The sequence below is a fragment of the Phascolarctos cinereus genome, unplaced genomic scaffold (genome assembly GCF_003287225.1).
Source record: "Phascolarctos cinereus isolate Bilbo 61053 unplaced genomic scaffold, phaCin_HiC Scaffold_2;HRSCAF=192, whole genome shotgun sequence".
Lineage (NCBI taxonomy): Eukaryota > Metazoa > Chordata > Mammalia > Diprotodontia > Phascolarctidae > Phascolarctos > Phascolarctos cinereus.
In genome coordinates this window covers 361,748,705-361,765,861 of record NW_027555625.1, presented here as the reverse complement: position 1 = coordinate 361,765,861, position 17,157 = coordinate 361,748,705, and the positions used below count along the sequence as shown (strand labels likewise).

Here is a 17,157-nt window from a genome sequence, read left to right as displayed (position 1 = left end):
AAGTCCCACCATGAACACTTACTCCCTGTGTTACCCTGGGCAAGTCACTTAACTGCTCTCAGCCTCAGTTTCCTGATCTGTAACACAGCAATGATAATAATAGCGTCTACCTCCCAGGGTTGTTGTGAGGATCAAAGGAGACAATATTTGTAAGGTGCTTTGCAAACCATGAGGCACTATATAAATGCTACCTATTTCTTATTAATTTCACCGTTTTTGTTGTTGTTGTCACAGGATTCGAAAGTACTTCTAATCAGGTGTTACTTGCATTAATGGAACTGCAACGACATCCCAGAATAGTAGAACGGTGAGTCATTGGCATTTAAGTTTAGTATCTCTTGAGCATTATCTACCTAGGATATTAATTTATTGCTCAGGAATTCCTAGGCAAAGATTCTGTGTTATATGATATATATGAAGTATGGACTCTATGATTCCTCTAATTTGTTGAGCTGTTGATATTAGCAGCTTTTTTTTTTTTGGTGAGGCAATTGGGGTTAAGTGACTTGCCCAGGGTCACACAGCTAGAATCCTGTGTCTGAGGTCAGATTTGAACTCAGGTCCTTCTGACTCCAGGGCCAGTGCTCTATCCACTGTACCACCTAGCTATTCCCTGAGCAGCTCTTGATGGGGGCATCTAAGTGGCATAGTATATAGAGTGGCAGGCCTGGAATCAGGAGTACCTGAGTTCAAATCCAGCCTCAGACACTTACTACCTGTGTGACCCTGGGCAAATCACTTCACTCTGTGTGCTTCAATTTCCTCACCTGTAAAATAAGCTAGAGAATGAAATGGCAAACTATTCTAGTATCTTTGCCAAGAAAACCCCAAATAAGGTCATGAAGAGTCTGGCATGACTGAAACAACTGAACAACAACAGTGCTTGACAAGAGAGTGAAAATGGCACATAAGAAAATGAATATGGAAGAACGACTGAACTAGACCAAGTGCCCACAGAAGTGGTCTGTGCACAAGGTCACATGATTTTGAACTCACTGAGGCAGCATCAGTTTTGAACAAGGGAGAGACCACCAAATAACTGGGAAAAGTTATGGATAGCTTGAACTGTTTGTGGGGGTTGGAATGGGGTAGGGGATTGGGAGAGAGGGTCGTGGCAGGTAATCACTGGTAACAAGGAAGCCACCCTTTTTTGCCACCTGGGTTCAAAACCTATTTTCTGAGGCTTACTCTTTATGATCTTGGGCATTTAACCTCTCTCAGCCTCAGTTTCTAATGAGAACATTAGGCTAGATAGCCTCTTAGGACTCTTGCAGCTCTAAATCTATGATCTTACAATTTCTACTTCCCAACACAGCCCTTTCCATTTTTAGATAGCTTTGATTACTAGGAAGTTTTCTCATATGTGGAGCTGAAATCTGCTTCCTTGTAAATCTCCCCATTCTCTCCCCTCACCTCCACTCCACTGGTCCTGCTTCTTCCCCCTGTGACATGTCCACTTCCTCTTCCATATAACTTACACGTTAGTTCCTTAATATATTCAAGACTTCATCAATGTGGGGTCCTCCCTTTAATGGTGCAGATTACAAAGATGTGCATACCTTCTTATTCTATGCAGTTCCAGTTCATGTTCTCCCAAAAGTCTTCCCTAAAGGATCTAGTCAGCATGCTAGGGATCTTCCTCTAGATAATTTAACATTCTTTGAGTATTAATGCAGTACTCAGACTTTCATCTATTATTTCTTGCTCTCCCTAAATGACTGGTGCATTTCCTTATACTATGATACCTGTCCTATGTGACGTATTTTCTCCCACCTCTTGTGCCCAAGCATCATTGGTAACATGCTATATAGCCCACTTGCCCCCACCATACATTTCACAATCACCTTTAGGTTACCCACAATTTTGGCTCTTCAGAGAGCGTTTCCCTGACTCAGCTAATAAGCATCACTGGCAGAACATTCAAAATAAAAGATAGATTTGGGGGTTAAAGAGCAGCTAGAAATTATTCAAGTGTATATGCTTTCCCAAATCCAATTCAGTCTACTCTTCTCCTCCTTTTCAGTTCTAGACCCAGTAGACTGTCTTTCAGTAGTATCTGTTAAAGTTAGATGCATTGGAGATCTCATAGGCATTTCAAACATGGCCTAAACTCACTTCTCTTCAAAACTTCCCTATTTCTTTCCAACAGTCATCCAATGACTCAGGTTTAAAAGCTTAGTATTATCTTTGACTTCTCATGCCCTACCAGATTCTTTCATTTTTACCCCCACGTCATCACTCAGATTCACCCCCACCTTTTTTTTGTGTGTGTGAGGCAATCAGAGTTAAGTGACTTGCCCAGGGTCACACAGCTACTAAGTGTCAAGTGTCTGAGGTCGGATTTGAACTCATGTCCTCCTGACTCCAAGACTGGAGCTCTATCCAGTATGCCACCTAGCTGCCCCACCCCCTTCTTGTCTCTTGCACCACCACACTGGTCCAGGCACTCATCACCTGGGCAGTTGTTAATAGCTTCTTCTTTGGTATTTCTGCCTTGTCTCTCGTCTTTCCATTGAGCGCTCCACTCAGCTGCCAAGGTGATTTTTCTTTTTTAAATTACATGTTATCTTCTTTTCAGATCTACATTCTCTCTTTCCCACCTCCAATCCCCTAACTTAAGGAAACAAACAATCTAAAAAAAAATCCCTGTGACACACATATGACTTAATCTGTAGTGAGGCCACCACGAAATGATTTTTTTTAGAGCAAAGTTCTGACTGTGTCACTCCTTAACTCAGGGAGCTTGGATGACTCATGAGTATGTCTAAGATCAAATGAAAACTTCTCTGGCATTTAAAACTTTCACAGCGTGGCCCGGCCCTACCTTTCCAGTCTTCTTACTTGTTACTCCCCTCCACGGTCTCTGTAGTCTCACTACGGGTCCTCCTTTTTCCCCTCTTCACACATGGTGCTCCATTCCTCTCTTTATGTCTTTGCACTGACTGACCCCCTCACCTTACCCTTCTGAAATACCTGATTTCCTTCAAGACTCAGCTCAGCCCCTGCCGGAGGCCCTTCCTGGTCTCTCTGGGCAGCGAGGTGGCACAGTGGATACCGTGCTGGGCCTAGAGTCAGGTAGATGTAAGTCCATCCAGGTTCTGACCCTTCTTCCTAGCTGTGTCCTAGCCTGGACAAGTGAGACAACTTCTCAATTTCCTCACCTGTAAAATGAGGATAATCATAGCACCTCTCTTCCAGGGTTGTTGGGATCATACCATAAGGTAATATTTGTAAATCACTTAGCACAGTTCCTGGCACATTGTTGTTGTTATTTTTCAGTTGTGTCTAACTTTCCGTGACCCCATTTGTGTGTGTGTGTGTGTGTGTGTGTGTGTGTTTTGTTTTGTTTGTTTGTTTTTTGGCACAGATACTGAAGTGGCTTGCCATTTCCTTTTCCAGATCATTTTATAAATGAGGAACTGAGGCAAATAGGGTCAAATGACTTGCCCAGGGTCACATGGCTAGTAAGTGTCTGAGGCCAGATTTGAACTCCTGAAGATAAGTCCTTCTGGTTCCAAGCCCAGTGCTCTATTCACTGCGCCGCCTAGCTGCCCTCCTGTCAAATAGTAGGCACTAAATAAATGCTTGTTTCCTTCTTTCCTTTCTTCCCAACTGCTATTGCCTTCCCATCCAAAGTTTATCTTTTATTTAATTTGTATATGCCTTGTATGTATACCTACCTATGTATAGGTTATGTCCCTCGTTAGAGTGTAAGCTTCTTGAGGGCAATGACTACTTTGCTTTTTTTCTTTGCACTTTAGCTCATAATACAGTTGTTGTTGTTCAGTCCTGTCCAACTCTTCATCACCCTGTGGACCATAGCACACCAATACTGTACATGGGGTTTTCTCAGCAAAGATACTGCAATGGTTTGCCATTTCCTTCTCCAGTGGATTAAGGCAAATAGAGGTTGATTAACTTGGCTAGGGTCACTCAGCTTGTACGTGTCTGAGGCTGGATTTGAACTCAGATCTTCCTGACTCTAGGCCCAGTGCCTTATCCACTGAGCCACCTAGCTGCCTCCAAGGCAAACAGAGGTTAAGTGACTTGGCCAGGGCTGCTCTATCCACCGAGCCATCTGGCTGCCACTTAGCATAGCATGTGGCACATAAATGCATTGATTGACTGATCGGGATGGATTCTGCACAGAATATCCTCCATGACAGAAGTAAATATCTTGAGCAAGCCTCTATCTCCCCATTTCACATCTTGATTGATTGATAATTTAACAAAATTATCCATAGTTATTTCTATCAAGAAATTTTAAAAATAATATATTATTTTTCCCAATTGCATATAAAAATAATTTTTAGTATCCGTTTTTTAAATTTTTTAAGTTTGAAGTTCTCTCCCTCCCTCTCTATCTCGGAGATGGTAAACAATTTGATATAGGTTATACATATGCAATCATGCAAAACATATTTCCATATTAGTCACATTGTAGAAGAAAACACAGACCAAAAAAACCTCCACAAAAAATAAAGAACATGAAAAATATTATGCTTTGATCTGAATTCAGACTCCATCAGCTTTTTCTCTGGAGGTGGATAGCATTTTTTGTGGATTGAAATTGTCTTGGATCATTGTATTGATGAGAATAAGTCATTCACAGCTGTTCATCGTACAATATTGCTGTCATTGTGGATGACGTTCTCCTGTTTCTGCTCACTTTACTTTGCATCAGTTCATGTAAATCCTTTCAAGTTTTCTGGAAGCATCCTGCTCATCATTTCTTATAGCACTATAGTATTCCATTACAATCATATACCACACCTTGTTCAGCCATTCCCCACTTGAAGGGTATCCCCTTAATTTCCACTTCTTTGCCATCCCCAAAAAGAGCCGTTAGAAATATCTTTGTACATATAGATCCTTTTCCCTTTTTTTTTAATCAAGGCATCTTTAAAGATCATTTAAAATTTTTTCTTGGTGTTTTTTGTATTTTTCATCACCCACTTTTCCTGATATATCTCTTTCTCCTCTTTTTTCCTACTCTGACACTATCATGGCAGATCATTCTTTTCAGGCTAAACATCTCCAGCTCCTCTAATCACCCTTTAAGATGAGGATTTGAGTCTCCTCACCAGAGGAGGAGTGAACAGGATAGTCAGAGGACTGAATGCCACATCTTATGACAAGCAGATTTAGAGAATCTCCAAGAAGGGCAGGACCCCAGAGGCCACCAGGCCCTGCACATCTCGAACAGGAAACCCCATCTCTAGCCTCCTTGGTAGTATCAGAATCTAACTGAATGTGGAAAAACTTCTTCTAGGAGAACAGTTTCTTATCCTTCCTTTTTGATTTTTCCAATAGGCTTCGTGCTGAGGTGAATGAAGTTATTGGTTCCAAAAAAATCATTGAATACCAAGACCTTGGAAAGTTGCAGTACCTCTCACAGGTACAGAAACCTACACGGAGATGCAAAAAACAGGTGTTGTACTTCTGGCTCAGCAGTAGAGCTGGAATGTAAGGGGCTTCTGCCTTGATTTGAGACCTTAGCTGATGAGAGCATTCTTGCCTTTTCCAAGTGTGCTAGAAGGAAGAAGAATGGAAAGGTAGAAGAGTCCGGAATCTGAAGGGCTATAAAAGCCAAACAGAGGATTTTATTTTTGATTCCAGAGGGAATTGGAAGTCATGGAATTTTTTTTTTAATAGGAAGGTGACATGATCAATCCTGCACTTTTGGAAGATTAATTTGACAGCTGAAGGGAGGATAGACTAGAGTAGGGAGAAAGTTGAGGCGGAGACCTACTAAAAAGACTTTTAAAATAGTCCAGGTGTGAAGTGAGAAGGGCCTGTACCAGGGTGGTGGCAGCATCAGGAGAAAAAGGACATTGTGACTTGCGAGAGAAGTTCTGAAGGTAGAATCAATAGCATTTGGCAGGTGATTGGATCTGTGGGTTGAGAGAGAATGGGGAGTTGAACATGACATCTTGGTTTCAAGCCTGGATGGCTGGGGAATGGTGGTACCCTTGACAGTAATAGGGGAGTTAGGAAGAGGGGAGGGTGGCAGGGGGAGAGACTCATTATCTGTATGACCCTGGGCAAGTCAATTAATCTTTTCAAGCTTCAGCTTCCTTCTCTGTAAAATTAGGAATTTGACCTAAGTGGACTAAATGAACTAAAAGATCCCATCTCTAAATCTGCAGTCCTATGGAATTAGTCATAAAACTAGTCATTTGTTTGCCAAGATTTGAGACAAGTGTCCTTACTTGAGCCAGATCTCTTAACTATATGATAACATGGAGTGAGTCCTGTCCTTATGGATCATATAGTCTAGTAGGAGGGGATGACACAAAAACTGATAGCTTGTAACATTATGACACATGACGTGGCAGGTAGGTGTCATCATAGTGCATAGAATGTTGGGCCTGGAGTCAGGAAGACTCATCTCCCTGAGTTCAAATATAGCCTCAGACACTTGCTGGCTGTATGACCCCGCAAGTCAGTTTAACCCTGTTTGCCTTAGTTTCCTTATCTGTAAAAGGAGCTGGAGAAGGAAATGGCAAACCACTTCAATATCTTTGCCAAGAAAACCCCAAATGGGGTCATGAAGAGTTGGATGTGACTAAAACTACTGAACAAAAATGACAATAAAATACCATGAAAATATATCTCTTACATTTGCTAACAATGGGCAAGTCTGAAACTATTTTCATAAATAAGGAAGATGAGACTGGCAGTGTGTGATGAATGATTTGGAAGAGGCAGAGGATGGAAGCAGGATGGGCTGATTAGGAGGCTGTTAAAATTGTTTAGATGGGAATAATTAGACTGCTAGACTGATGTCCAATGGCATTAGAGAAGAGGATCATAGGACAATAAATTTAGACCTAAAAGGGAACTGTAAGATCAGTAAGTTCAATTTCTTTATTTTACAAGTGAAGAAATGGAGACCCAGAGAGATTCAATGTCCTATCCAATATCATACAGTAAGTAAGTGTATGGGTCAGGATTCAAACACAGGACTTCCTGACTCCAAGTGCAGCATGCTATATAAGAAAGAGGTTATAGAAGTACAAAAGACAGGACTTGGCAACTGCTTTGATATGAACGTTGAGAGAAAAGAGGCTCAAAATTACATGATTTGTTTCCTTTTTGTATTTTTCTGGATACAGGACTAATTGCCCTCCTGATGTATTTCTCTAGGTTCTCAAAGAAATTCTCAGGTTATATCCTCCTGCCTTAGGAACCACACGGAAGCTGGAGAAGGACACTGTGGTTGATGGCATTCTCATTCCAGGATGCACCTCATTACTTGTACGTCTTTTTTTTTCATAACTGGCTGTCAGGGTAAGCTTGACAATGGCGAAAATTTGGGTCAGTGGTAGTGATGAAAGGGAAAGAAGGTATCAAATTTCCAAAGTGCTGGCCCCTCCCTCTTAAGTCCTGGGTCCTGATGCTTCCTTGGGAAATGGGAGTCTCATTGGGGCTCTGCACTTCTCCAAGGCTCACCTTTGAAAAATAATATACAGATCAGATACCACTGTGACCAGGGTGAACTTGGAGTGGTGAGGAGAAAGTCAAATTGATTTTCTATGCCTTCTCACCTCACTGTCTCACATTTATATGGCACTTACCAAAGAACAGTCAGAGGGGGAAGAGACCCTACAATTCTAGAACATAGAATATCTGAGCTTAAAGGAAACTTGGAGAATATCTGGTTCAGTTTTTTCATTTTACAGATAAGGAAACTGAGGCCAAGAGAAGAGAAATAACCCATTCAAGGTTAAGTAATGGAAAAAGCAGGGCTAGGATATTGACTTCTAGATTAATACTGTTTCCATGGCATTACCTCTCATATACCACATTGGCTGTCAGTACTCCTTTAGTGACCTTGCCTCACCCTCAAGGGACCAGTGCACTCAATCCTGCCTGCCCCTATCTGCCTAGGACCCAAAATCATAGATTTAGAGCTGGAAGGGACCTTAGAACTGAGGAAAAGGAAGATTAAGCACCTTGTCCAAAATCATATGGGTAGTATGTGTCAGGGGAGGGATTTGAACCCAGACCCAGAACTCTTTCCACTAAACCACAATGACCTCCAAGATTCCTTCTACTTCTGACATTCATTCAGTGATTCTAAAGCCCCTTTCAGCTTTGACATTCTATGGTTCTATGATTGTTCTATTATTGATCAATCTATTGAGCCTTAACCTGAAGTAATGAATGTCAGCTGGAATAACTTTCAGTCAGTGTGACTAGAAGCTAGGAAATGGGGTGCTCTGTAAACCCTTTGGAGCCACACACTTGCTAAAATTATTCCAAAGTAGGTCTTCGCTGGGCAGCTAGGTGGCACAGTGGATACAGTGCCAGGCTTGGAGTCAGGAAGACCTGAGTTCAAATCCAGACTCAGACACTTACTGTGTGACCCTGGACAAGTCACTTAACCCTGCTTGCCTCCATTTCTTCATTTGAAAAAATGATCTGGAGAAGGAAATGGCCTACCACTCCAGTGGCTTTGCCAAGAAAACCCCAGACATGACTAAACAACAAGAAGTCCTTGCTAGAGAGGGAAGCTTTGGATAATGAATGGATTTCCAAGTTCTAGCTAATGGCTTTCTAACTCCTCTTAAAGACATTAACCCATGTTTCCCAATGCCTAAAGAGATTTTTGTTCAGAGAGAGACATCAGACCCCGTTTAAGATTTGGCTTATCTTTTGACAATGCCGGGGTCCACCTGGGGGAAGTTTTTGTTCAAATGGTGATTTCATTGTAACTGGGCTGTGGGTTTCTGTGACAAGAAATGACAGAGACTGCTTGCTTTGTCAACAGTTCAGTACCTATATAATGGGCAGGATGGAGAAATACTTTGAAGATCCCTTGACTTTTAATCCAGACCGGTTCAGTCCTGAAGCTTTCCAGTAAGTACATTTTAAAATCATTCAAAAAAGAAATCCTTTTGAAAGAATGAATAATTTCATATGGCTCTTACCTAATAGTGATTGGACATGATACAAAGCAAATTTTTGTGCGACTTGGAAAGCCATTGTAATTGGGTTTCAGAGGGGTATATTTCCCTTTCTAGTCTTATCTCCCTCAATGCACTCCATGTTCAGACAAAATGTATTACTCTCCATCCTTCCATCTTGTCCTGACCCCTCCACATTCTCTTCACTTCTATAATGAGGTCCTCTCCTGTCTTCGTCTGCTCAGCTGAAGTGTCCCTTCTTCTATGAAGCTTTCTTTTTCTTTTTCTTATTTTTTTGGTGGGAGGTAGGGGGTAGAATGAGAAAATAAATAGAAAGGAAAAGAAAAGAGGGAATGAAAAGAAAGACCTCAACCTATTCCTCCCTTCCTTTGCTCCAGTCTCAAAGAATGATATGGCTTTTTTCCATGCCAAGACACAAACCCCTGCCCATGCCCTCTATCTTATGCCTTCCCATATCCTCCTAGAATTTGTCCCTGTGATAATTCATTCTCTCAATCTCTCTCTCTCTCTCTCTCTCTCTCTCTCTCTCTCTCTCTCTCTCTCTCTCTTCCTCTCTCCAAAATATTTAGTTTTTCTTTTTCTCCTGACTTCACCAATGCCTACAAAAATTCTTAGGTTTACCACATTTGTGTGAGGGGCTTTAAATACTGAACAGAAAAGTACGTGTGTAGTCCTAGAAGTAATAGGGAATCACTGGAGTTTACTGAGCATAAGAGTGACATGGTTAGACTTATCTAGGAATATTGATTTGACGGGTATGTTAGGATGTATTAGGGGAGAGACTTGAGGCAAGGACACCAATTAGGAGGCTATTTTAATAGTCCATATAAGAGATGATGAGGGTCTGAATGTATTAGAAAAGAGGACAGATGTAAGAGATGTTGTGAAGGTACAATTGGGAAGACTTGGCAATTGGTTGATTGTGGGAAGTGAAAGAGTGTGAGAAGTCACAAATGACACCGAGGTTTTGAACTGAAGTTTCCAGGTGACTAGAACAATAGGGGTTGGTTTGGGGAAAAAATAATGAGCTTTGTTTTGGATAAGTTGAATTTAAGATGTCTACATCCAGACATATAGTTGGAAATGTTTAATAAGTAGTTCATAATGTGGGCTAGAACTCAGGAGTGAGGCTAGAGGTGAAATATAGAGATGTGGGAATCATAAGAAAAAGAGATGATAATATAACCCTTGGAGGCTGATTAGGTCACAAGAGAGAGCATATACACATACCCACATATGTACATACATACATTTCCATAAATACATAGGGGAAAAGTGGGTCTAGGTTAGAGCCCTGGGTTGTACCCACACTTAGGGTACCTATGGATGATGATCCAGAGAGGGAAACTGAAAAGGAACAGCAAACAGAGGGAGAACTAAGAAAGATCAATATTATGAAAACCCAAAGAAAAGAGTATCTAGGAAGAAAGTTTGGTTAGTAGTGACAAATACTGCAGAAAAATCAAGAAGGATAAAGATTGAGGAAAATTTATTGTATTTATTAATTATAACATTAAATTGTAGGCTTCTTGAGGGCAGGCACTGTCTTTTGCCCTTTTTGCATCCTTTGTATTTAACAGTGTCCTGCACATAGTAGACACTTAATAAATATTTATTGATTGATTGATATTTAACAATAATTAGGTCACTTGTAACTTTTACAAATTTATTTTTATTTATTTTGTTAAATATTTCCCAATTACATGTAAAAAAATTAACAATCATTTAAGATTTTTTTTAAGTTTCTAATTCTCTCTCTCTTGTCAGTCCCTCCCCCCTCTTTGAGAAGGTAAGTACTTTGATTTTGATTATACATGTGAGGTCATGCCAAACATATTTTCATGTTAGCCATGTTGCAAAAGAAAACACAGACAAAATAAAACAATAAAAATAAAGAAAGTTTAAAAAAAAGTGAGCTTCAATCTGCATTCAGAGTTCATCCATTCTCCCTTTGGAGGTGGATAGCATTTTTCATCGTGGATCCTATGTAATTGTCTTAGATCATTGTCTTGATCAGAGTAGCTAAGTCTTTCCTAATTGATCATCTTTACAGTATTTCTATTTCTGTGTACGATGTTCTACTGGTTCTTCTGAGTTCATATAAATCTTCCCAGGTTTTTCAAAACCATCCTGCTCATCATTTCTTATAACAGTGTACCATCACAATCATATACCACTACTTGTTCAGCCATTCCCCAATTGATGGACATCCCCTTTCTAATTCTTTGCCACCACAAAAAGAGCTGCTATAAATATTTTTCTACTAATAAGTTCTTTCTCCTTTTCTTTGATCTCTTTGGGATACAGGCCTAGTAGTAGTAGTAGTGCTGGGTCTAAGGGTATGCAGTTTTATAGCCCTTCAGGTGTAATTTCAAATCATTCTCCAGAATGATTGAACTAATTCACAACTCCATTAACAGTATGTTAGCATCCCAATTTTTCCACATCCTCTCCAATATTTGTCATTTGTGTATCATATTCACCAATCTGATAGGTGTGAGGTGGCTTCTCCCAGTTGTTTTAATTCGCATTTCTCTGATAAGTAGTGATTTAGAGCCTTTTTTATGTGACTATCGATAGCTTTGATTTCTTCGTCTGAAAACTGCTTTGGCCATTTATCACTTGGGGAATGACTCTTATTTTTATACATTTGGCCCAGTTCCCTATATATTTGAGAAATGAGACCTTTATCAGAGAAACATATTGCAAAAATTTTTACCCAGTTTCCTGTTTCCTTCTAATTTGGGTTGCAGTTTTGTTTGTGCAAAAGATAGACTCCCAGGGCTTTTATATTGTCTGCAGTTATTTTAAATGGAATTTCTCTTTCTATCTCTTTCGACTAAACTTTTTTGGTAATTATAGAAATGCTGATGATTTATGTGGGTTTATTTGAAAACCTGCAACTTTGCTGAAGTTGATAATTGTTTCAACTAATTTTTTAGTTGATTCTCTAGTTGATTTGCTAACCTACCTAGCAAAAGTAAGTATAATCCTTCAAAGAAAAAGAGTAATGAAATACAGAACTTTCAAGCATTCTTGATGAAAAGATCAGAGCTGAATAGAAAATTTGACTTTCAAATACAAGACTCAAGGAAGCATAAAAAGATAAACATAAAAGAGAAATCATAATGGACTCAATAAGTTTAAACTGTGTGTCTTTCTATATAGGAAGATAATACATGTGTCTTCTAAGAATTTTATCATTATTAGGGCAGTTAGATGGATTCTACATAGAAAGAAGGTGTGGGAGTGAGTCAATTATATTGAGATGATGTAAAAAAATGAATAGGTGAGAAAGAAAGATGCTCTGGGAGAAGGGGGGGAAAGAGAGGAGGAATGGAGAAAATTATCTCATATAAAAGAGGTATACAAGGAAGAGCTTTTACAGTGGAGAAGAAAATGGCAGGGGTAGGCAGAAATGCTTGAACCTCACTCACATCTAAACTGGTTCAAAAAAAGGGGAAAAAACCATATATATATATATATATATATATATATATATATATATATATATATATATATATATATATACACACACACACACATATACACACATATTCAGTTGTTAATAGAAATTTATTTTACCCAACAGAGAAGTAGCATGGGGAAAGGGATGAGAGAAGTCGGGGAAGGGTGTGTGATTGAAAAAGAGGGCAGGTAAAAGAAGAGATTGGTCAGAAGCAAAACAGATTTTAGAAGAGGGAAAAGATAGAGAGAAGGATAAATAGCAGAAAATAGGATGGAAGGAAATACACAGTTAGTAATCATAACTATGAATGGGAATGGAATAAACTCACCCATACAGTAAAAGCAGATAGCAGAATGGATTAGAAATCAGAATTTAACAATATATTGTTGATAAGAAACACATTTGAAACAGAGAGACACACACAGAGTTAAAATAAGAGACCAGAGCAGAATCCATTATGTTTCAGCTGAAGTAAAAAAGATAGGGATAGCAATCATGATCTCAGACAAAGCAAAAGCAAAAATATACCTAATTAAAAGGGATAAGCAGGAAAATTACATCTTGCTAAAAAGAACTATAGACAAGTAATATCAGTACTGAGCATATATGCACCAAATGGCATAGCATCCAAATTCTTAAATGAAAAGTTAAATGAATTACAAGAGGAAATAGAGAGCAAAAGTATACTAGTGGGGGACCTCAGTTTACCCTCTCAGAGCTAGATAAGTCTAACTATAAAATAAACAAGAAAGAAGTGAATGAGATGAATAGAATTTTAGAAAATTTAGATATGATAAACCTCTGGAGAAAATGGAATGGAAATAGAAAGGAGAATTTTTTTTTCATCTATATGTAGTGCCTTCACAGATACCAACCATTTATTAAAGTATAACAACCTCATAAACAAATACAGAAAACCAGAAATATTAAATACACTCTTTTAAGAGTCATGGAAGCATAGATTAAAAGCTAATTGGAAACTAAATAATCTAATCCTAATGAATGAGTGGGTCAAAGAACAAATTATAGAAACAATCAATAATTTCATTAAAGAAAATGACAAATGAGACAGCATCCCAAAATTTGTGGGATGTAGCCAAAGCAGGACTTAGAGGAAAATTATTTTCATCAGTGAATTTTTATACCTCTTTTCCATTTGGCCAACTCTGTTTTTTAAGGCATTATTTTGTTCAGTATTTTATGTGCCTCTTTTATTAAGCTATCACTTCTCTTTTCATAGTTTTCTTCCTTTGCTTTCATTTCTTCACCCAGTTTTTCCTCTACCACTGTTATTTGATTTTTAAGATCCTTTTTGAGCTCTTTCAGGAATTCTTGTTGGGCTTTTGTACAATTCACGTTTTTTCCTTGATAGCTGTTTTGACTTCATTGTCTTCTTCTGAGTTTGTGTCTTGATCTTCCTTGTCACCACAGTAGATTTTTATGCTCAGGTTTATCATTGTTGTTGTTGTTTGCTCATTTTTCACCCTATGTTCTTGATTTGGAGCATTATGTTAAAGTTGGGCTCTGTTCCTGAGGTGGAGGGGGCATTGTCCTAAGCTTCAGGTTTTTCACCCTGCTGTTTTCAGAACTAGTTCTAGGAGGTCTCTGCTATTAATTGTGTGGTTAACCATCTTTTCCTTTTACAGACCTAATTTTACCTACTTTCCATTTTCTTTGGGGCCAAGATCCTGCATTGGACAATACTTTTCACAGGTAACAAATGACTGTCATTTACCACCTTATCTCCAAAATAGTTAGGCATCTATGTAGTAAAATGAATAGAATTCTGGACCTGGAGTTATGAAGACCTGAGTTCAAATTCAGCCTCAGACATTTACTAGCTGTGTGACCCTGGGTATGTCATTTAACTTCCGATGCCTCAGTTTCCTCAACTGTAAAATGGCAATAACAATAGTAGCACCTACCTCCTTGGGCTGTTGTGGGAATCAAATGAGATAATATTTGCAAAGTATTTTGCAAATCGTATAGCATTACATAAAGTCCAACGATCATCGTTATGTTAAGTTTAAAATGACTGAGGCTGGATATGAACTCTAGTCCTCTTGATTCCAGGCCTCCCCCTCCCTGCCTACTGCTCTAAACACTCTGTCCCCAGCTGCCTCAAGTGAAAGGTACAAAGAACATGCCAGGAAAGATGTGAGAGGGTTGGTATCACTTCCCTCGGGGAGATTGGAGAGGGTTTCATGAGTCTTAGAGAAAGGGAGGGATTTTCATGGTCATAGTTGGGGAAGAAGGAGAATAAATGATAATTGGACTCTTCTTTCCCTAGCCTGATTGCTTATAGGGGGCCTTGTGAGTCTTTCCCACCATGACAGATTTTTGGGCAGCAACTTTAACAGCTATGTTATTGACTCATTGTTTTTCATTTGGGTATAGATGAGCGTGAAAGTGATGATGGCCAAACTGTTTCAGAGGCTGGAGATTCAGATGGTCCCAGGACAGAGCTTTGGAATATTGGATTCTGTATCACTGAAACCCAAGAATAGCCTGGTTTGCACCATCAAACCCTGGAAAAATTAGGAAGGCTTGCGCTGGTCATGAAGGATGTCTCTGGTTCAGCCTCTAAATGTTGGATTCTTTAGATATCATGGACCCTTCACAGAATGGAATTTAGAATTAGGGGCCTTCCAATTCAGAAAGCTGCTAGAATGCAGATGGCTAAAATATCAGATCTTCAAGGCTCAGCTATCTGCCATCTAAAGCTGAGAATATTTATTCTCACTCCTAATGGATAGAGGCAGTATGATGTGGTGGATAGAGTTGGATTTGAAGTCAGGAAAACGTGGGACCAATCCTGCTGTGTAATGCTGGCCAAATCACAGCATTCATCTCAGTCTGTTTCCTTGTATGTAAAATGAGAATAATAATAGCATTTATTTTGCAGGTTTATTGTGAAAATCTAATGAAGTTAGGTATGTGAAGCACTTTGCAGATCTTGAAATGCTATTTAAATGCCATCTATGCCAGAGAATTAGGAATGCTAGAGAAGTAGGTCTTGGGATTCACCAGAAAATAATCATCTTTACCTACATTATGATTGAGAAGGGTCATGGTGGAAGACAAAGAATTGATCAAAGGTGAACTCAAAAGATGAAGTAATCAGAACCTAAAAGAATCAGAGAGGTTTTTTCCTTCTTTTAGTCTGAAGATTGTTTAGACCAATTCTGAATTTGGTAATCTGGTCAAAGTAATCTAGTCAAAGGAGATCAGTTAAGGGCTTTTTACCCTTGTCCAACCACCACATTTATTACTTCAGGAAAGACTGTTCCTGGGTTGGACTAGAGAGAGGGGAATGGGACATGGTTTAGGAATCTGTAGTAAAGAAAGATTAGTCCAAAATCTTTCTATTAGGATAATTTAAATAATAATTTAAATAAATAATTTAAAATTAATTAAAAGTCTCTTATTTCTAAAAGAAGCATGGAGAGTAAATTTGTTTTCACATTTGCTACCAAGCCCGCTGAAAAAATAACCATACCTCAGTTCTCCATTACCACTGAGGACATTTATGGGTAGTAGCCAGGTAAGTGGCAGGCTGCCAAGTGGAGTTGGAACCCTTTTTGCTCTGTGCCTACCATCACTAACTGAATAGTGCTTTAACCCATCATAATCACAGAACTTCCAAATTGGGGGTAATTGGAACCATTACTGATACCTAGGCCTCTGCCCTTGAGTGCCTACTTTGCCACTACTAGACCTGGGAATTTTGTGCCTTGATTCTAGCCCCTCCTAAAGGATAGCACTAGAGACCTCCCTGCCCTGCCTTGCTCCACTGAGAAAAACAGTCATGATTTAGATTTCAAGACATCAAAAGACTGGATCCCAGGCCTTTTTACCCCAGACCTCACAAGCCAGCCTTGACTAGGAGCTGAGCAAATGCTCTGAATGTGGGGTATCTTCAGGGTGCATGTCATCTCCCATCATCTTGGCATACAGTAAACAAACTGGTGGCAAGGGTGATTTCAGTCTAGTCTTGAGGGTCTCATCACCATTATATTTAACCTTTCAGATGCACAACCAAATTTCTTTGTTGTTCCCTAGTGCATGGAGAATAGGCTTGATATGACTGTCAGGGTGGGAACACAGCCATAGCTAGCTAACTTTCACCTCCTCCTCCCTTTAATGTCTGTGATTTGGAGTCACTTCTTCTGAGGCAGAAACCTCCTTCCACAGCTACTACTTCCTGTCCTTGTCATCATTCAGCTCCTTAACCCCCATCCTTCTCTGCTCTGTTCTTCCATTACACCTTTTGGAATCCTTATGCTATGGTTAACAACTCTCCTTTATCCAAGACTCATTCCTCTTATATTCTTCCCATCTTCTGGTGCTCATGAAAACCTGGCTCCCTAAAGGAAGAATATGTATCCTGGCTACCTTCTGAAGTACTGAATGCTCCTTTTTTCCTGCTTTCTTGGTAGATTGGCCCAGGAGGAATCAGCAGATTTCATGCTTCTCACAATCATTTCCAGACCTCCCATCATGGTTGCTAATACTTTTCTGAGTTTATGCCATTGACACAAGCTTATCCAAATCCTAAGTCTCTTTGCTTTGTCAAGGAGTTCAGTATCTGGCTAGTACTCTTTTTTTGAGTATGTATGTGTATGCCACACACACATGTATGTACGTATATATTTATATCTACAAAAATATATGTATATATTTAAAAGCTATTTCAAAGCTAGTTTCTAAGGATCCCTGAACTATATATACATAATAAAAGCAGGAAATTTGAGG

General features: G+C 39.3%; 1 protein-coding gene across 1 annotated transcript in view; it reads left to right on the top strand.

Annotated features, from left to right (window-relative positions):
- Window positions 1-15,841, top strand: part of CYP46A1 (cytochrome P450 family 46 subfamily A member 1) — a 49,455-nt gene extending 33,614 nt beyond the window's left edge. The window contains exons 10-15 of the mRNA XM_021007358.2: window positions 235-307; window positions 5,314-5,398; window positions 7,150-7,260; window positions 8,777-8,865; window positions 14,049-14,115; window positions 14,800-15,841. Of these exons, the coding sequence (XP_020863017.1) occupies window positions 235-307; window positions 5,314-5,398; window positions 7,150-7,260; window positions 8,777-8,865; window positions 14,049-14,115; window positions 14,800-14,943 (569 nt within the window). The 3' untranslated portion in view covers window positions 14,944-15,841. The remainder of the gene's footprint in view (window positions 1-234; window positions 308-5,313; window positions 5,399-7,149; window positions 7,261-8,776; window positions 8,866-14,048; window positions 14,116-14,799) is intronic.
- The last annotated feature ends 1,316 nt before the right edge of the window (window positions 15,842-17,157 follow it).